This window comes from Ambystoma mexicanum, chromosome 1p, assembly GCF_040938575.1.
Source record: "Ambystoma mexicanum isolate Mex_15411 chromosome 1p, UKY_AmexF1_1, whole genome shotgun sequence".
Lineage (NCBI taxonomy): Eukaryota > Metazoa > Chordata > Amphibia > Caudata > Ambystomatidae > Ambystoma > Ambystoma mexicanum.
The window spans coordinates 19757191-19778986 of NC_090921.1; the positions used below are offsets into that span (position 1 = coordinate 19757191).

Here is a 21796-nt window from a genome sequence, read left to right on the forward strand (position 1 = left end):
AGACCTTGGAGTCACAACTCAACCGACTTTATAGTCGTCCTTCCAAGCTCCGAGGGCTATACATGTATTATGGTTACCGTTGACTACTACACCAAATTAGCTCACTTCACGCCCCTTGCAGGTCTTCCGTCGGCATCAGAAACCGCTAGGGTGTTTGCACGAGATATTTACCGACTACATGGATTGCCAGAGAAGGTGGTCTCTGATCGAGGAAGCCAATTTACTTCCCACTTCTGGAAAGCTCTATGTCACCGCCTGGGGATAGGGAGGGCTTTGTCTTCGGGTTTCCATCCTCAATCCAACGGACAGACTGAACGCCTAAACGGTACCCTAGAACAGTATTTACGTTGTTACACCAACTCCCAACAGGACAACTGGGTTTCCCTATTGGCCACTGCTGAATTTTCATATACTCTGAAGAGGTTGTGAGCGCAGGATGGTAAGACCTTTCTGTGGCCTATCCTGGACTCTGAAGAGGTAGTGAGCGCAGGATGGTAAGACCTTTCTGTGGCCTATCCTGGAGTCTGAAGCAGTAGTGAGTACAGGATGGTGAGAACTTTCTGTGGCCTATCCTGGACTCTGAAGAGGTAGTGAACGCAGGATGGTACGAACTTTTTGTGGCCTATCCTAGACTCTGAAGAGGTAGTGAGCGCAGGATGGTACGACCTTTCTGTGGCCTATCCTGGACTCTGAAGAGGTAGTGAGCGCAGGATGGTAAAAGCTTTCTGTGGCCTATCCTGGAGTCTGAAGCAGTACTGAGTACAGGATGGTGAGAACTTTCTGTGGCCTATCCTGGATTCTGAAGCAGTATCAAGCAGAGTATAAGACCTTTCTGTGGCCTATGTGAGAAACCAAAGGGTGTCTCACCAACCAGTCCCTTGGTATCTGTCATCTAGGTGCCCGGGGTACGGCCTTTGCTATTGGATCCAGACCCTGGGGGTGGACCAGTGCAGGAGTACAACCTGGATGAGGGGTCCCTGGGGAAGTGGGAGTGGGGCACCCTGATGGTATTTTCCTGTAGAACACCCTCATTCCATGTACTATCTAGGAACACTACCACCACCACACCCCCTTCACTACACACACTCTGCTACACGACCAAACCCTGGAAGGGAAGACAGACTCGCAGACAGCCTGTCTGGTTGACATGTCCCAGTATCAGGGTCAAATCAACAAGGGGGTCCTGGGAGTCCCTCTGCCAGACATTAGTCCTGGTTACGAGAGACTTACCCAGAGTCTTTAGCTCACTATCTTTCACAGAGAAGAAATATCCCAAACATATCAGTCTTTGTCCTGCCCTGGGGCAGTCCAGCACCGAAATGCTAGGCAATTCTCCTCTGAACAAGAGTACCAACAGAAACCCCAGACACGTGTTTCGGTCTGGTTGGACCTCATCAGTAGGGTGGATCTGTGCCTCTTTGGAATAGTGAGCAAGGGGTCCACGTCTGATTCCCCTAGTAACTTAGGGTGAAACCCAAAGTTACCCAAATATGCAAATCAACAAGGGGGTCCTGGGAGTCCCTCTGCCAGACATTAGTCCTGGTTACGAGAGACTTACCCAGAGTCTTTAGCTCACTATCTTTCACAGAGAAGAAATATCCCAAACATATCAGGCTTTGTCCTGCCCTGGGGAGTCAGGCACCTGATCCTGACAACTCACACCTGAATCCTGTTACCTTTCCCCACTGGGATAAAAGGCAGAGCATGAGATCACCCGGATCGCAAAGCGAGAAGGGCAACCAAAGCGAGTAAGTCCAGCAGAATGGAAGGGCAGGAAGTCCCGGGAAGGCGACGCAACCATGGAAGCAGAGCAGTCGGGACAGGAGGAGAATGAAAGGCTTTTATCCTACCAGCTGCGGATGAAGGTCACTGTAGAATCCCAAAGGGGCAACTTGTGTTGATAAATGAAAAGGAATGTGGAATGTGTTAACTCCAGGCAAGCAAGATGGGCACAATTCTCCCAATATTCGTTTGAAATAACCTATATCCCAGGTTCTCAGAATATACTTTCATTGCCCTTTCACGCATATATACCTTCGAGTCCGGGGAAGAGAGACTGTCTGAGCGGATATTTCAGAGGAATAGAATCATCGCTCATGTTTCCTCTTTCCTTCAAGAGGTGAAGGAAGCCACTGTCCACAGTCAGCTGTCTTCTCCCCAACACACTTTTTCATTCTTGGTGAGGGACTGTTTGTGATGACACCTGCTGCAGTACCTACGCGCCCCGTTAAATTAAAAGGGTTTGTCCATGAGAGTTGAGGTGATGTTAAAGATCTTGCGTCGCACCAGGTTTAGCTACTACGGAGACTTAGAGTCCCTCCACTCCGTTTGTGACAATATATAATGGTTGTGTTGAGCTATCCCTTGATAGAGCGCCGAAAAATAATGGAATGGCAAGTAGTGATGATTAATCAATTCCTGTTTATTTTTGTGATGTTAGAGCCTTTGTGGATGACACGTGTTTCGGCAGAGCTGTCCTCCGTATGTACATACGGAGGACTTCTTTGTATCAGGAGGGATTCATCCCTGTGAACTTCAGCACCTTTATGCATTATGCAGTGACTTATGAGCTATCTATATAGCCTGGATTCGATAAAGGCAGCTCTGCCGAAACACGTGTCATCCACAAAGGCTCTAACATCACAAAAATAAACAGGAATTGATTAATCATCACTACTTGCCATTCCATTATTTTTCGGCGCACTATCAAGGGATAGCTCAACACAACCATTATATATTCTCCCCAACACACCCTTCACTTCGCAGAGAAAAAAGACGGTCTTCTATTCGTCAAGCAGAAGCTGTATCTCCCCAACCCGGAACTGCAACACAAAATGCTAAGCTGGTGCCACGATCACGTCTCAGCAGGACACAGAGGAACCAAGGGTACCTTGTATCTGGTTTCCCGCTCGTTTTTCTGGCCTAGTATGTCTACCGATGTCAAGAAATATGTTGAGGCCTGTTCTTCCTGCGCCAGGAATAAAAAGCGAACTCAACGACCTGTGGGCCTTCTTGAACAAGCTATCCCTCCTTCAAGACCTTGGAGTCACAACTCAACCGACTTTATAGTCGTCCTTCCAAGCTCCGAGGGCTATACATGTATTATGGTTACCGTTGACTACTACACCAAATTAGCTCACTTCACGCCCCTTGCAGGTCTTCCGTCGGCATCAGAAACCGCTAGCGTGTTTGTACGAGATATTTACCGACTACATGGATTGCCAGAGAAGGTGGTCTCCGATCGAGGAAGCCAATTTACTTCCCACTTCTGGAACGCTCTATGTCACCGCCTGGGGATAGAGAGGGCTTTGTCTTCGGGTTTCCATCCTCAATCCAACGGACAGACTGAACACCTAAACGGTACCCTAGAACAGTATTTATGTTGTTACACCAACTCCCAACAGGACAACTGGGTTTCCCTATTGGCCACTGCTGAAACATATCAGTCTTTGTCCTGCCCTGGGGAGTCAGGCACCTGATCCTGACAACTCACACCTGAATCCTGTTACCTTTCCCCACTGGGATAAAAGGCAGAGCATGAGATCACCTGGATCGCAAAGCGAGAAGGGCAACCAAAGCGAGTAAATCCAGCAGAATGGAAGGGCAGGAAGTCCCGGGAAGGCGACGCAACCATGGAAGCAGAGCAGTCGGGACAGGAGGAGAATGAAAGGCTTTCATCCTACCAGCTGCGGATGAAGGTCACTGCAGAATCCCAAAGGGGCAACTTGTGTTGATAAATGAAAAGGACATTAACCTTTGAAGTGCTCGTTGGGTTGTTGGGAAACCACGAGAAAAAGCACATTGTAGCAAGAATGAAGAATGCAGAGATTGTGCATGTGAGAAAAGCCGCAAAAGAAATCTGATGCACTTGAGAGTGTAACCGAGAGAGGTGGCGAATAGTCAAAGTGGTCATACGAGGGTAAAGTCAAGGGTACGAGCCCTCCACTTGTACAGTCGTATAAAGCTAACCGAAGGAACTTTTAGCCCTGTGATGCTAACTAAGAACTGCAGATACCAGAAGACCTCTGGAGAGGAGGCCGGTATAAACGTTATCCAGCATTGTGGGTTGCACATAAGACGGCAGCCGTGAGAAAGAGAAGCCTGATTGCTGAAAATGAATGCACTTGGTACAATATGACAGTGACCCCACGAGACGCGATCGCCTATCGGAGGTCTCTGTATTGAACTGGAAAGTACTTTGAAGTGAAAGTGTAGTAACAAGTGTGATGCTAACGGTTTGAAGGCTCGTCCCCGATCGAGGGAAGCCAGAACTGCCTACAGATGAAGGTTTGATCCCGGAGGAGGGGGACCTGAGAGATTGCAAAGTAACAAGTGTGATGCTAGCAGTTTGTAGGCTTGCGCCCGATCGAGGGAAGCTAGAACTGCCTACAGAGGAAGGTCTGAGTCCGGAGCAGGCGGACCTGAGTGAATCAGTGAAAGTGAACCAAATATTTGTTTAAAAAGACATTAAGAGCTCCTGAGTATTATAAGCTAGTAGAAATGGTAAAGTTAACGGAACTGTGATTTGAAGGCAACAGTGAACCCGATGGAGGGATGCCAAGTGAAAGCAAGGCAAAGTGAATCCTGCATTTTTGATAAAGTGACTGAACAGTGGTGTAAAGACAAAGGTGAACCCAATGAAGGGGTTATTGCGAGGAAGCCGGAGAAGAGGGGAATCCCGCATGGTGATAGCTTGGGTAAAGTCTTGTGATGGCAGCAAAAGACATTGGGCCTCATTACGAGGCTCGCAGTAAGAGGTTAGTTTAGTTTAGTTTAGTTTATTTATTTATAAAGCGCAGACCAGGCCCAGGGGCAACCGGGCGCATACTGTTGTAGACAAATTACATTCTCATTAAATACACAGTAAGTTTACACAAATATACATAGAATAATACAAAATACAATTAGCAGATTATGATACAAGAAGAATAAGAGGTGCATGTGTGTAGAACCTGAATACAATGGAAGCAAGTCTGAGTAAGGGGTCTCATAGCTCATGAGAGAACAGCCAAGTTTTTGCGTTGTTCTTGAAGGATAGGAACGATGGTTCAGTTCTGATCGGAGTGGGCAGAGTGTTCCAGAGTTTGGAGGCTAGGACAGGGAAACTCACACCGCCCGCTTTATGGAGTTTGAATCTAGGCAAGATGAGGCTGTGAGATTGGGCTGATCTAGTGGGTCTGGCGGAAGTGTGGAGTGTCAGGCGACAGGAGAGGTAGGGCGGGGCGTTGCTATTCAGGCATTTGTGGGTCAAGGCTAGCGTTTTGAGGGCAATTCTTTGTTTTACCGGGAGCCAATGTAAGTCAGATCTGATGGTGGAGATATTTAAGGCTGCCCTTACGGCATTATTTTGTACTGATTGCAATGTATTAAGGTTGGACTGACTAGTGCCTAAGTAAAGAGCACTACAGTAGTCAATTTAGGCCATAATGAGTGTTCTGGCGAGGGTGATGCAGTTGATGGAGTTTAGAAAGGGTCTGCAGGCAGTGATAAGTTTACAAGTATAGGCAGATGCCGACCTTACTGCATTTGTTTGTCTATTCAAGGAGAGCATGGAATCAAGATAGACATCTAAAGTTTTGGTGTCTTTGGAGCCATTGATAACATTGCCGTCGATAGTGAAGGACTTGTATGTTTGGCCTAACTTGTGAAGACGATGGCTTGATCCTAGTAGTAAGAGCTCAGTCTGATCGTTGTTAAGGCAAAGTTCGTGATGCGCCATCCAGGCCTGAATGACCAGGTAGATATCATTCAAGGCTTTGGTGTCAGCTGTGTAGTCGCCCGTGATAGGGATGAGTATCTGGGTGTCGTCCGCGTAGTTAATGTAAGAGACACCCAGATAGTCAAGCACATCAAAGAGGGGTTTGGTAAATACGTTGTATAACGTAGGGGACACACAAGAGCCTTGAGGGACACCACAGTGGATGGGGGAGGGCTCTGCCGAAGCTGTGGGTGAGAAAACCCTCATGGATCTATTACTCAAGAATGAGTGGATCCAGGCATTAGCAGAGTCAGAGAAGCGGGCGGCAGATTTAAGATGTTGGCAGAGTATTTGGTGGTTGACCAAGTCGAACGCCGCAGAGAGGTCCAGGAGAAGGAGTAGGGCTAACTTCCCATTGTCCTTTAGTGTCTCTATCTGATACTTCAGATCAATCAAGGCTGATTCAGTGCCATGTTTAGGACGGAATCCTGATTGTCTTAGCCCCAAGAGATTATTGGATTTGAGGTAGTCTTGGATCTGCAGGTAGGCTGCACGATTCAAGATCTTAAGCAGTAACGGGACCATAGAGATTGGTTTAAAATTAGTTGGGATGTTAGGGTCAAGTGAGGGTTTTTTGAGAAGTGGGATAACCCAAGCATCCTTGAGGTTATCCGGGACTATGCCCATCTTGAAGGAGGCATTTATGAATGCTGTGATGAACGGGGCTAAGTCATGGGATGCTTCCTTGATGATAGGTGCCGGACAAGGGTCACCTTGGCAGTTGGAAGGTTTGAGGTTGTTTATGATTCCTTCTACTTCGAGGATGGTGAGCGGGGAGAAGGAGAAGGGTTTAAGAGAGGGATTGACCTGGCATGTATTAGGTGTGGGTGATGGCAAAGGTTGGTCAGACTGTAGTGATTTTTGTTTGTCTCTGATTTTAGTTTGGAGGGTGTCAATTTTACCCAGGAGTGCTGACTGAATTTTTGTGCACCAAGTACTATCTTTAGTACACGAGTCAGGGGGGGCTATGGGTGTCTCAAGTTCTTTAAGAATTTTGAAAAGTTCCTTCGAGTTAGACTGTGCTGACTCAATACGATTGTTGTAGGAATCTTTTTTAGCCTGGAGAAGGGCTTCTTTGTAGTTGAGGGTGGCTAGCAGAAGACCGTCCTTATGGGCGTCAGAATGGTGACTTTTCCAACGTTAACGGCGCCGGTAAGGATGCCGGTGCCGTTAACCCCTTACTGCCGCATTACGAGGTCCCTTAGCGGGTCCCACTAAAACCAGCCGCCCTTAGCGGGAGCAGCTAAGGGACCAGGGAGCTAATAACAGGCCCGTTATTAATGGGCCCGTTATTAGCTCCGTCCCTATTCCCATTGAGCCCTCTGGGGGCTCGAATGGGAATAGGGATGGGTATTTTTAATGGGGTCTTACCGGGTCTTCCAAGGTTGGAATGACCCGGTAAGTCCCCATTCAAGGAATCCGGACCCGGACACGAGTTTGGAGGCAGCCATGGCGCTAATAGCACCAGGTTACCTCCAAACTCGTAATGACCCCCCTTGATTCGAGGGATCCAACCTTTGCTGAAGAAACGGCTTCCTGATGCCTAAAGACTCAAGGGGTGCTCACAGTCATGCCACTGCTCCGTCTTGTCCCGTGATGTAACGTGGGGAAGGGAGTGCAGTAGTTCAGCAGTCCTGAACTACCGAAACCCTTTTGGACATTTCTGTTTGCTCTACACTCTTTTGCTGTACATATCATTGTCCCACACCCTTTTGTTACATAGAGTAAGGAGTTGACAATAGGTTTATTAGTATCGGCCATTTTGTTGTGACACAACACCACCAGGACAGCGTTTTCTTTACTTTGATGGTTGTAGTTTGCTCCCATCTTAGATTTAGATTCTGCATTTTTCTCACCCATTATAAGGTTCAATAAACACCCTTGGATTGTACTCATTATGTCTGTCATACTTCTGATAACCATGCCTTCCTTACACTTATATAGGTCTCTGAAGAAGTAGCAGGCACAGGAGGGTAAGACCTTTCCAAGGTTGAGGACGAGGTTTCAGTAAAGATAACCCAGGGCGCATCACAAATGCTCAAACTGAATAATAAGTTTAGCAAATGTTCTATTTCTCCGCTAATTAGATACTATCTGGCTAAAATAGTCCCAGTCGTCCTTTATGAACTGGAAGCTAGATCTCGACTTTGGCCTGTAAAGTGGGAGATCTACGAAGGACGACTGTGGAAGAAAGTATTAGGACTTCCCACCTGTACACCTCGTTGGAGCATTAGGTTTGAGATGGGCCTAAAATCCCTCTGATGTATGGTGGATTGGAAATTAATCTCCCTATACAGGGAGATCATTATTGGAAAAGAGACTACCCTTTAGGGCGATATAAGTCATCACATGCTGAGTAATAAGTCAGAAATCTTGTCGTCATTGGGGGAAAAAGTAACAAAGTCTCTCTCTAATGTTGATCTCGACGTAGAGACCCTTATCTCCAATCCGCTTAAGATTAAGAAAAAACTATAGAGTTATTTGACTGGGTTGAGACAGTTGAGAAAGTTCGAATGGTCTCTGTGGAAAACCCCTTTTTAAGGGGTGAGAAAAAACTTGGCTGTTCATCGAGCTATCTTGTGAAATTTCCATCTAGACTGTTGCGAAAAAACGCTCTCAGGATGAGACTCAATTTGGTTCATTGTGGAGACGTTTTGTATAAGAGAAAGCAGGGGGATAGGGCAAAACAGTTATGTAGAATTTGTAGTGATCCACAAAACAGACATTGAGACACTTGCTGATGGACTGTGAAGGGACATGGAATCAGCGCTTAATGTTATTTAGGAGTTTTGTGCACCATGAAGAAGACATTAGGCCTCATTATGAGGTTGGAGGTGGCCATGCCATTTATACCGGCATGGCTACCCCCAAACTTGTGTCCGGCTCCGGGTCCCGCGAAAGGGGAATTACCGAGCCATTCCTACCTCGGCAGGCCCAGTAATTCCCCTTGCGTGGGACCCGGAGCCGGTACGTCCCCATTCCCATTTGAGCCCCCAGAGGTCTCAATGGGAATGGGGAGGATGGTAGCAGCGGTACCGTGCATAACGGTACCGTTGCTACCATCCAGTTCAGCTTGCGGGTGCCGCTCTGACCAGGCATGCAGAGCGGCACCCGTGAGCAGAGCTCGTAATGTGGCGGCATGGTAACAATGGCACCAGTAGCACTACCAGCGCCGTTGTTGCCTTACCGCCACTATTGTAATGAGGCCCATTGTCTCAGAATTTCTTTGGGACAGAATAATCGTAGGATCAAGTGCCGCATTAATATCTGCAGCAGTCCAGGTGCTGGAAAATGGTGAAATCAATGTATAAATACAACAATCGTGTATTGCAATTTTCATTACAGGAGTGTGGGACCAATCCTCACAAGTGTTTTAAAGGGCTCTTGAGTTGTTGAAGTCATTTTATGAAGAAATGTTTAGTTCAATAATTTGCTTTTCTTTTCTTTGTCCAAACATTTTGTAAAGACTCATGGAGTCATAAACACATAAAAAATAAAATATCTTTCTGTGGCATATCTAAGACTCTGAAGAAGTAGCAAGCACAGGAGGGTAAGGCCTTTATGTGGCCTATCCTGGACTCTGAAGCAGCAATGAGCACAGGATGGTAATACCTTTCGGTGGCCTATCCTGGACTCTGCAGCAGTAGTGAGCACAGGAGGGTAAGGCCTTTCGGTGGCCTATCCTGGACTCTGCAGCAGTAGTGAGCACAGGAGGGTAAGGCCTTTCGTTGGCCTATCCTGGTCTCTGCAGCAGTAGTGAGCACAGGAGGGTAAGGCCTTTCGGTGGCCTATCCTGGACTCTGCAGCAGTAGTGAGCACAGGAGGGTAAGGCCTTTCGGTAGCCTATCCTGGACTCAGCAGCAGTAGTGAGCACAGGAGGGTAAGGCCTTTCTGTGGCCTATCCTGGACTCTGCAGCAGTGGTGAGCACAGGATGGTAAAACCTTTCTGTGGCCTATCCTGGACTCTGCAGCAGTGGTGAGCACAGGAGGGTAAGGCCTTTCGGTGGCCTATCCTGGACTCTGCAGCAGTAGTGAGCACAGGAGGGTAAGGCCTTTCGGTGGCCTATCCTGGACTCTGCAGCAGTAGTGAGCACAGGAGGGTAAGGCCTTTCGTTGGCCTATCCTGGTCTCTGCAGCAGTAGTGAGCACAGGAGGGTAAGGCCTTTCGGTGGCCTATCCTGGACTCTGCAGCAGTAGTGAGCACAGGAGGGTAAGGCCTTTCGGTAGCCTATCCTGGACTCAGCAGCAGTAGTGAGCACAGGAGGGTAAGGCCTTTCTGTGGCCTATCCTGGACTCTGCAGCAGTGGTGAGCACAGGATGGTAAAACCTTTCTGTGGCCTATCCTGGACTCTGCAGCAGTGGTGAGCACAGGAGGGTAAGGCCTTTCGGTGGCCTATCCTGGACTCTGCAGCAGTAGTGAGCACAGGAGGGTAAGGCCTTTCGGTGGCCTATCCTGGACTCTGCAGCAGTAGTGAGCACAGGAGGGTAAGGCCTTTCGGTGGCCTATCCTGGACTCTGCAGCAGTAGTGAGCACAGGAGGGTAAGGCCTTTCGGTGGCCTATCCTGGACTCTGCAGCAGTAGTGAGCACAGGAGGGTAAGATCTTTCTGTGGTCTATCTAGGACTCTGAAGCAGTAGTGAGCACAGGAGGGTAAGGCCTTTATGTGGCCTATCCTGGACTCTGAAGCAGCAGTGAGCACAGGATGGTAAGACCTTTCTTTCGCTTATCCTGGACTCTGAAGCAGTAGTGAGCACAGAAGGGTAAGATCTTTCTGTGGTCTATCTAGGACTCTGAAGCAGTAGTGAGCACAGGAGGGTAAGGCCTTTATGTGGCCTATCCTGGACTCTGAAGCAGCAGTGAGCACAGGATGGTAAGACCTTTCTTTCGCTTATCCTGGACTCTGAAGCAGCAATGAGCACAGGATGGTAATACCTTTCTGTGGCCTATCCTGGACTCTGCAGCAGCAATGAGCACAGGATGGTAATACCTTTCGGTGGCCTATCCTGGACTCTGCAGCAGTAGTGAGCACAGGAGGGTAAGGCCTTTCGGTGGCCTATCCTGGACTCTGCAGCAGTAGTGAGCACAGGAGGGTAAGGCCTTTCGGTGGCCTATCCTGGACTCTGCAGCAGTAGTGAGCACAGGAGGGTAAGGCCTTTCGGTGGCCTATCCTGGTCTCTGCAGCAGTAGTGAGCACAGGATGGTAAGACCTTTCTTTCGCTTATCCTGGACTCTGAAGCAGCAATGAGCACAGGATGGTAATACCTTTCGGTGGCCTATCCTGGACTCTGCAGCAGTAGTGAGCACAGGAGGGTAAGGCCTTTCGGTGGCCTATCCTGGACTCTGCAGCAGTAGTGAGCACAGGAGGGTAAGGCCTTTCGGTGGCCTATCCTGGACTCTGCAGCAGTAGTGAGCACAGGAGGGTAAGGCCTTTCGGTGGCCTATCCTGGTCTCTGCAGCAGTAGTGAGCACAGGAGGGTAAGGCCTTTCGGTGGCCTATCCTGGACTCTGCAGCAGTAGTGAGCACAGGAGGGTAAGGCCTTTCTGTGGCCTATCCTGGACTCTGCAGCAGTGGTGAGCACAGGATGGTAAAACCTTTCTGTGGCCTATCCTGGACTCTGCAGCAGTGGTGAGCACAGGAGGGTAAGGCCTTTCGGTGGCCTATCCTGGACTCTGCAGCAGTAGTGAGCACAGGAGGGTAAGGCCTTTCGGTGGCCTATCCTGGACTCTGCAGCAGTAGTGAGCACAGGAGGGTAAGGCCTTTCGGTGGCCTATCCTGGACTCTGCAGCAGTAGTGAGCACAGGAGGGTAAGGCCTTTCGGTGGCCTATCCTGGACTCTGCAGCAGTAGTGAGCACAGGAGGGTAAGGCCTTTCGGTGGCCTATCCTGGACTCTGCAGCAGCAGTGAGCACAGGATGGTAAGACCTTTCGGTGGCCTATCCTGGACTCTGCAGCAGCAGTGAGCACAGGAGGGTAAGACCTTTCGGTGGCCTATCCTGGACTCTGCAGCAGCAGTGAGCACAGGAGGGTAAGGCCTTTCGGTGGCCTATCCTGGACTCTGCAGCAGTAGTGAGCACAAGATGAGGTGATACAGGCATCGAAAGGCAGCCAGTGCAACTCAGCTAGAACAGGAGAAATATCACCACATTGCCTGAGTCCTGAGACAAGCCTCGCAGTTGCTTGATGTGCAGATATAAAGATGTCAGAGGAAAGCCCCAACTTTCCTGTGTTAAGCGCAAAGAGTTGAAAATTAGCGGCTTGTGCAGCAAGTTCCTTTTTTATTCAAACGTGAGAGAGTTGAATGAAGAGGCAAGCATTGGCGAAAAACCAACTTTATTCAACAAAGAGATGAAAATAGTCTGAACGTGCAAACCATTGATTAGAAACTACCCACAATCTCACTGGAAAGGGAGGCCAGTTATCCGTTCGCAAATCCTCAGAACCTCAGTGTCCAGTCAAGCTTCAAAAGTGTCACGACCAAACAGGTCTTGCAATTTCCTTAGGTAAGCAAGAGATTAAGAAGCACAGAGATGGGTAGAAGTAAATCATTTTTCTGTGGGGCTGGCTTGAGTACCACTGGTTGGGCAGACTGGGATCAATCCATTTTATGCCTTCATTTCAATTCAACAGGAGTAACAGAATCAACACATTCTAACAGAGTGATAGTGAAGGTGTTAAATACAGCCTCTGGCTGGATCTCCAGATTCAACGGCACCTTGAGAGATGTAACATCTTGTAGAGCTGGAGGAGATACCTTGGCATGGTCGCGGGTAGCAATAGTCTCAGGAGAAGGTTGGCTGATGCTAAAGTTATCGGCAAGAAACAGTCAATACAAGAGGAACAATAACATCCAGGACATGACCCCAGAAGCACATCTGATGGGAGCCACTCCATGGAAAAGCTTCTTTAATTTGCCTAGAAAAAAGGCTTTAGACTCAAGACATGTTAAAATCACTCAGACATTGGTTTGAAATATACATCTGTTGATCACATTTGAGAATTCTCCCAGAAATTATGGCTAGGTTCTTGGCAGCATAAATTACATGAAGAAATATGCTTTGCTGACCTAGAATCAAAACAGACATAAGCCGATGGAAGTGCTTTGAAGGTCGAGGTGTTCCTAAGGAAACAAGCTCCACCTCCTCCAAACATCAACGCTCTACCTGAAGCGATGAGTAACAACTGGCAATACATTCATAAAAGTGCAAACTAGAGGAGGGAGAGAACTAGATCTTTGTAAAAAAAAATGCTGTGAACATTGATAGAAGGAGACTTTCGAATAATGGAACAGGGACTAAGTATTTATATCTCTCCTCTTGTGGGAAAGTTTGCTTTTGCAGCACCCAATATCTGTGTGTTCATAATTACATGGAAGCAAAATCAAGGTACGGGCACAGGAATGATGGAGCCCAAATGTGCTTCAAGAGAGTGCTGCGGACTTTCAGGGTCAGATCGCATGATGCACGAGTGACGGTATTAACAAGGACTGCAACATTTTCACTCGCAAGCACCGGAATGAGGGCAGTACCAAAAGTATAGCATGCCCGGTGAAATGGAACACACAGTCCTTGCACAAGCAAGATGTCCAGTGCCATGAGGCAGCATTGACACTCAAAACTGCTGGAAACTGTACTCATTTTCTGGACTAAGCGTGCTGGATGATGCATAATGCATATCAACAGAGGTTCCCCAGTCTTATTAAAAAGGAATAGCTATTAGGCAACACTAGTAATGCTCAAAAGAGTATGTAATATTGTAGATTAAATTACCTGGAAACTCACAAGTAGTCCAATGAAAGAGGCTAGTAAGTGTTCCGGGCTAGATACCGTTCTACATGGGATGTTATGCCTGAGTACAGTGCATACAACACTCTGTTCACTCACAGGGCTTCTCTGCAGTCTGGAACCTCGGATGTCATCTCAAGGATGTGAGGCTACGGGAGAACTTCCTGCACTCTGTGCTTTCCCTGCAGGTGGACATTCCAATGTGTTCTTACATGCTAAATGAGATCTCTGATGCCTCCTCAGGCTTGAGGTGTAACTAAAGTGCTAACTACTCGCTGTAAACCCTCAGGGCTTCTTGCCAGTGTGGACCCTCTGATGCCTGCGCAGGTTAGACATATTAGTAAAATGTTCCTCACACTCTGTACACTGGTACGGTCTTTCCCCCGAATGGGATCTTTGATGTTTTCTCAATTGTACACTCTGAATAAACTGCTTCCCACAATCTGGGCACCTATAGGGTTTCTCACCAGTGTGGATCTTCTGATGCTTTCTCAGTGATGAACTGTCACTGCACCTTTTACCACACTCTATACACTGGTACGGCCTCTCCCCTGTGTGCGATCTTATGTGCAAAGTCAGGTGCGATGCCTGTCTAAAGTGCTTGCCACACTCTGTGCAGTTGTATGGCTTCTCGTCAGTGTGGATCCTCTGATGCCTTCTAAGAGACGAACTGTTGGAAAAACCTGCCTTGCAATCCATACACTGGTGAGGCCTCTCCCCAGAGTGGGATCTCTGGTGTACTATCAGGTGTGTGAGCCATCTAAACAGCCTACCACAATCTGTGCACTTATAGGGCTTCTCACCAGTGTGGATCCACTGATGTGTGCGCAGTGAACTACGGGAACTGAAGCTTTTCTCACATGTTGTACATGGATACGGTCTCTCTCCAGTGTGGGATCTCTGGTGTACTATCAGGTTTGAAGTCAGTGCAAAGTGCTTTCCACACTCTGTGCACTCGTAGGGCTTCACACCAGTGTGGATCCTCTGGTGCATCATCAGATTTGAGCTGGTAGTGAAGCTTTTCTCACACTCTGTGCACTGGTACGGTCTCTCCCCCTTATGGAATCTTTGATGTCTCGTAAGTTGTGAAACCCTACTAAAATGCTTACTACACTCACTGCACCCATACAGTTTCTCACCAGCATGGGTCCTCTGATGTGTGCGAAGGCATGACATAGAAGCAAAACCTTTCCCACACACTATACATGGGTACGGTCTCTCCCCTGTATGCAATCTATGTTTCCTCAGGTGTGCAACCTGGCTAAAGTGCTTACCACACTCGGTGCACGTATATGGTTTCTCACCAGTGTGGATCATCTGATGCATTCTCAATGATGAACGTGCACTGTACCATTTATCACACTCTGTGCACTGGTACGGCCTCTCTCCTGTGTGGGTTCTCTGGTGCACCTTTAGCTTTGATGCCTGTCTAAAGTGCTTACCACACTCTGTGCACTCGTAGGGCTTTTCGCCAGTGTGGATACTCTGATGCCTTCTCATGGACGATCTGTCACTGAATCTTTTCTTACACACTGTACACTGGTGTGGCCTCTCCCCGGTGTGGGATCTCTGATGTACTATCAGGTTTTCATCCTTTGTAAACCGCTTACCACACTCTGTGCACTCATAGGGCTTCTCACCAGTGTGGATCCACTGATGCGTGCTTAGTAGCTTGCGGGTACTGAAGCTTTTCTTACATGTTGGACATGGGTACAGCCTCTCCCTTGTGTGGGATCTCTTGTGTGCCATCAGGTTTGAAGCCTGTGTAAAGTGCTTACCACACTCGGTGCACTTATAGGGCTTCTCACCGGTGTGGATCCTCTGGTGTATGCTGAGTGACCCACGCGTACTGAAGCTTTTCTCACACTCTGTACACTGGTGTGGCCTCACCCCGGTGTGGGATCTCTGATGTACTATCAGGTTTTCATCCTTTGTAAACTGCTTTCCACACTCTGTGCACTTATAGGGCTTCCCACCAGTGTGGATCCACTGATGCGTGCTTAGTAGCTTGCGGGTACTGAAGCTTTTCTCACACTCTGGACATTGGTGCGCTTTCCTCTGAGTCTGGCTCCTTGGATGTATGCACAGGCTCTTGGTTCTGGAAATAGTCCCAACATCTGTTGAAAGAAGCAGAAGATCAGGATCAGAGAGGACACACTGAGTGATCCTGGGGAATCCCTCTGCCAAAAAACAAGTGTCTGAAATACATGTGAAAATGCAGCACAAATAAAAATGTACTTTATTTCAAATAAATAGAACTTTCTTTAAATAAATACAAAACATGTAACCTTTAATATTCAAAACCAAACAGTCACGTTTATCAAACTGAAATCTACAAATAGATGTTTATGTAAAAATAACTACTTCACAAATGTCTCTCTAAATTAGAAGGCATTTTCCATGAACAGGCATAAATAAAGTGCTGTGTTCTGATCAAAAAAGGGCCAGACGGTAGGTATGTTCTCTCCTAATAATCTAAAAAGTAGGTAACAGGTATGCTCTCCTCAGTAATGCATACCGTGGCACTTTGCACAACCCTTCGACCAAAACAATTGCAAGAGGCAAAAGAGAGAAAAGAAAGGGTGTAGAACATCTGGCTGTCATGATAATTGGCAACGAATGTGGCATGAAATATCTGACACTAAGTGTTTGCGGTGTTTAGCCACATATAAAGCATTCCTAAATGGGACAGTCATGAGTTAGCAAATAGGGCCTGCTTTCCTGTGAAGTTAATGCATGTGTACTTCTCAGCAGGCTCCTGAATCCCTTCTGTGCAAAGAAACCGAATGCTACAGTGAGTGCTATCAGCAGAGAGGAAGCAGCACAGCAAAACTTATGCAGGTAAGGTGCCGGCAAAGAGGCAACAAATGCAGTGGGGAGGGGCACTGTCTGCTTATTTTTGGAGGCACTGGGCAGTCGGAGGGTGTGGTGTAGAGCCAGACCCTGGGGGTGGACCAATGCGGGAGGATCACCTGCGTGAGGGGTCTTCCGGGAGACCTGATGGCGGGATGCGGTATCCCCCTCCCTGTAACAGCTTTACCCCATCCTACCCGGTAGGATATTTAGGAACCTTACCCCCGCCCCGTTTCCCTTCACAAACACTTGCACACGGACAGCCCGCTCTGGGAGAAAAAAGACTCTCACCCTAGCTTTGTACCTGACATGTCCTCTACTATGGTCAGGTAATTACTGGTAATCACTCACAACTGACTTCCACTAAGTTTCCCCACACGGATAAAAGGCAGAGCACGAGAGCACACTCTGAGCGAGGCAAAGCTCACAATGAAATAGTATTTTCCAGATGGCAGCTGAAGGAGTGAAGAAAGACGGCAAACCAAAAAGGGTGCGCAAGGAGGGAGATCCCCTTGAACTTTACGGTGAGAAAGCGTTTCTTTCCAGAATCCTTCAGCTAAAAAAGCATAAGGCCAGGAAACGAGACTCAAGAACCCTGCATTGTGTGTCAGAGATACCCGGGGCCCTCCTTGATGGCTGTCCGAGTCGGGGAGCAGCAGTGCTGTGGTGCTGTCCTTGGCTCCAAGATCAAAGCAGGGAATAATGTGTTAAAATGGGCTCTGAGCTTGAGGGAGGGAGATCCATGGTGAACAGTGGACCCGAAAACTTGTGAATGAGAAATTGCTGATAAGAAAGGAACTTTGGTGCTGTCTCTGCAATAAGAGACTGTTCTTGAGAAAGAGATTTTGGCAGAAGGACCTGATACCTATACTTTGAACTGTATCCTCGTGGCATAGAAGCCAGAGTGTATGCAAAGCTTGAGAGTGTTGCCTTGTCCCGCGCTGAAAACGTGAGGAAGGGAAGCCAACTGCTCAACTACCCTGACATATCATTTCTTGAACACTTTTCTTTTTGCATAGTGTTATCCCACACCATTTGTATTTAGAAGTATTGGCAGCAGGTTTATTAGTAAATTCCCTATTATTTTGACAGAGACTCCACTAGGACTGCATTATTATTATTTGATGGTCGCAGCTTGCTCACATCCTTAGATTTTGGGTTAGATAGGTGTTTAACCAACCAATTGAAGTTCAATGAACACCCTTGAACTGTGATCACTTGTGACTGTCTTCACTGTTTGATACCATGCCTTCCTTAAAGTTATAAGATGTATATTTGCACTGCTTGGTCATATGAGTTTTGCAGAGGAGGGGTGCGTGGCTTGTCGGATTGTGCATGTGTAAAAGGACACATATTGCACGAAGCACCGCAAGTGCCGGAAGTGAGAGTGGAGATACATTTTCTTTGTATTGCGAAACCAGCTGTAAGTGCATCTTCCCGCTGCACGTTGAGTCCAGTTCAGCTTCAGTAAGCACTTTTGTTAATTTCCTCATCCCGAGTAAAGTGCAAGTGGAGAGTGATGGCGATGAATACCATATGTTTGCCTCCGAGACTAGATTCTTGTGGCCTTGGTCCAGGAGTGGATCCGTCCTCAGCACCTCCGCTAATTCCAATGAAGCTAGTTCAGGGGGAAGGTCTTTTGCTTTCCGGGCTTTGGTCATTTCCTGAACCCTGCTTCAGCCCGATCTGTAGGACTCATGTGTTGACTTTTTCCATACCTGGAATGAGTATTTGTTCACAAATTAGCTGGGCAACGTGTTGGCCATTCTTCAGGACAAATGGGAAGAAATGGGGAATTGATGAGATTCAGCAGAATAAACTTGATCTCTCTACAGTAATCCAGGTCAATTACTCCAGCTCCCATCTCCAAGGAATGCTTGTAAGCCAACCCTGATTTTTGAGCCACTCCGTCATAAGTTCTTTCTGGTATCTCCAACTTCAGTCCGGTCCTAACCATGGCCTGCCCTCCCGTTGGGATGGTAATTTCTTCATCAACAGCCTCCTCATCTAAATCAATGGCTGGTGCAATATGAACCCACAAGAGCCTTATGCTTGTAAGGGTGGCCCTCCGATCTCCTTACCCAAAATAGGCCCACTGTCATGCATGGCAGGCAAATTACCTCAGGACCTGGAACACTGTCTTCACACAGAACTGGTTATGCCCATAGAACTGCTAAGCCTTTCTATTCTAAATGGAGGTTGTTTGATATCTTGCCTGGAAAACGACATTTGCATTAGTCACGTCGTTGAATTCACATGATTAGGGATTGTCACATGTGTTACTGCATTATGTTCATAAGCAGCGTGGAGACGTCGCTCGCTGTTTCTGATTGAACCAACATGGCGTCTTGTAGCTGAATCTTTGATCTGCATCCTCGCATCTCCTCAGCAACTTCTTTGGCTTTCCTCGTGCGTGTTTCTACCACACGCGAACTCCTGTAGCTGCTTCCAAGAAGTTACGGCAGTTTCCCTTGTTCGCGTGTATCTTTCTACACGCTACCATCAGCAGCTGTCTACTAGAAGACCTACGGATGGCTTTTCCTGCACACGCAAGTCCTGGCAGTTCCGTTTGCGTGTACTCTTGTCGCGTGTAAAACCCCACGCGGTTTCCTGAAGTCTTCAAGTGCGGCTTTCCTGGCTGTGTGTAAGTTTGTCGCGTGTAAGAACACACGCGAGTTCCTGAACTATGAACGTGCGGCTTTCCTGGCTGTGTGTAAGTTTGTTGCGTGTAAAAATACACGCGAGTTCCTGAATTCTGAACGTGCGGCTTTCCTGGCTGTGTGTAAGTTTGTTGCATGTAAAAACACACGTGAGTTCCTGAACTCTGAACGTGCTGTTCCTGGCTGTGTGTACCATTGCACCTGTAATTACACACACAAGTTGTGCTACGCTTTTGATTTAAACCCTGGCACCTGTGAGGAGATAACAGGTGGATTTCTACTCCTTCTTTCTGTACTACATGGGAAAGGAAGTACTGCTGACAACTGTTAATTAGAAGGTGATTGTGCACAGTACTTTGGACGCTATCCTGTGGTGCACCAACCCGGTATCTAGCGTGAGCCTCGTGCCATTCGGGATGAGTTTTCCCTTACTAACCTTCCCTACTTTTGTCGTTATTTCCTTATTTGGATTACTTCAGAGACTTGTTATCGGAGCCCCAGTTATCAGAATCTACAGGTTAGTGTTGTACTAGTTGCTATTGCTGTGCTATTAGTGAGAGTGAATGTTGGGACACTTCCTCATTATACTTTATTGTATCCTAGGCTGAATTCCAATGATTCTCCCACGCCCTTTCCAGTGATCCCTCTCTCTGCCTGTTTTATCAGTCGGAGAGTTTTATCATTTGGAAGGTCTATTTTTGACTTCACTACTTTCAAGCCGTTTGCCTCCACAAGGATCCGGAATAGCCTTACCAAGTGTATCCTTTATGTTTATACCTGTATGATTTATGACACCCACCTCATAAGAAGTGAGTGCACGTTTGTTCGTAAAGCAAATGTATAGTACACAAACGGGTGGGAGGGGCTAGCCGACTCCTTAGTGTCAGAACTAACCTGATTCTCTCTGAACCATACAAAGGTTACACATTAAATACATTGTTGAAATGTTTAACACACTCCCACATATTCCGTTACAAAGTCATCCCCCAAACATGATTGGCTAAACCTATATGAAGAAATATAATACTGTCACGAGGAACACATTTCGCTGGTCCTTATGGCACCAATGGAAACGCATTGGTTCTACATTATGGGCTACCCATAAGATGACGTCTGCCAGCCGCGGCTGTGTTTCAAACTTTCTGAATGCTGGCGTGTCACAGGTTCTGCCCCCCTCCATGGACACATCTTTTCTAACCTCTCGAATGGAAGCACTCTGCGTTGCTTCATCTCCAAGCTAACACTCTGTAAACTCACCTACTTTCTATCCTGTCTTTCCAAACTAATTGAGTTTGCCTTGTTGGATGTTTCACTTTCTCTTTCCATTTTGTAGCTGCTTCGGACTCAGGTCAGTGCTAAACTCTCTGGCCACATCCTGTTAATTTCCTTGAGAACTTAATGGCAACTCATAAACCATTGGCCACCTCTACTCTTAAGCACCTCTTGCACCGGGTTTATTGCCTGGCCTGCCATGTGTCCAGACTTCCCTGGTCACTAAATAACAAACTCCCATGTTCTCAGGAAGATTACATCTCTTATCCACACAGCACCAGGTGATAAACCCATAAACCACAAGCCCTACATTATATCCAGGCCGCAACTGACCATTTGATGTTATCGCAGCTGGCTGAATGCAGTTAGCAACCTTCCTCCATCCCTCATCCTCAATCAACCAGCCTCCCAAGTCACCCAAAGTTTATCTTGGCAAACCAGGTTTCTGCGGCCTACACAAGCCCCAGCTAGGAGGGAACCACGATATACAGCCTTCTCATGTATTCGCCCTGTACCCCCTGATACCCAACTGTCCCAAACTGTGTATGTTTGTCTGTGCGCGTGTGTTCAAGAATACTGCGCCCCCTCACAGTGGCTTCTCCATCCGTGAATCTCCTTTCTCGCGTGCACATATGAAGCTCCTCGCTTCCCATGTTTAGGCGCAACAATGCACGCCACACAACTACAGTGTGTTCTCACTGTACCTGCAAATGTCAATATGTTGCAACGTGTGTGCGAATCTAAAATGTATCAACCATACCCAAAATAGCACTAATAGTAACACTTATTCCATTCTCAATAACTACACTATATAAATACTGAACAGCAAGCATCCCCTAGATTGTGGGCACTCCCTCGCAACCTAGGACGCGTGCGTCCCCTCGCAGTTCTAGATTATGTGCGCTCCCTCGCATCCTGAGTCACGTGTGTTCCCTTGCAATCCTTGATTGCGTGCACTCCCTCACATCCTGGGTCATGCGCGTTATGATATGATATGATAGGTTATTTATAACGTGCTTAATACCCAGGGGTTTTTAAGTGCAGACCCGGGAATCGAACCTGTGGTGCTCCGTGACGTTTTGCTTCCAAGGCTAGCACGTTGACCTTGAGCTATCCTTCCGTGCGCTGATTGTGTGTGCTCACTCACATTTTAGGCCATGTGCGGCCCTTCACAACTCCTGGCAGGTCTTCTCCACTCAGCCGCGCACCCCCCCTGCTTTCGCTGTTGGCCCTCTGCTTCCCGCTTCCTAGCCCTCTCCCCCCTTGCGAGCCCCCTTTCCTCGTTCTAATGTGTATGTTTTCTGAGGTCTGTTCTCCATGGTTGTTGGCTATTTAGCATTTCCTGCACCACTGATATGTTCATTATTTTCTTCTAGGTTCCCTGGTCGATTGTTCTTTTGTTGGCATTTAGTTATCCATGGTTGTTTGCATCCCTGCTGTGCTCCTCCTTAAATCTAGGTTCCCTGAGTGAT

The 21796-nt window shown here is 47.5% G+C and overlaps 1 protein-coding gene across 1 annotated transcript in view; it reads right to left on the bottom strand.

Moving 5' to 3' along the window:
• Positions 1–12062: 12062 nt before the first annotated feature.
• LOC138564122 (zinc finger protein 665-like) overlaps positions 12063–21796 on the bottom strand; it is a 67843-nt gene continuing 58109 nt past the window's right edge. Inside the window, exon 3 of the mRNA XM_069642887.1 lies at positions 12063–15656. Coding sequence (XP_069498988.1) covers positions 13825–15656 — 1832 coding nt within the window. The 3' untranslated portion in view covers positions 12063–13824. The remainder of the gene's footprint in view (positions 15657–21796) is intronic.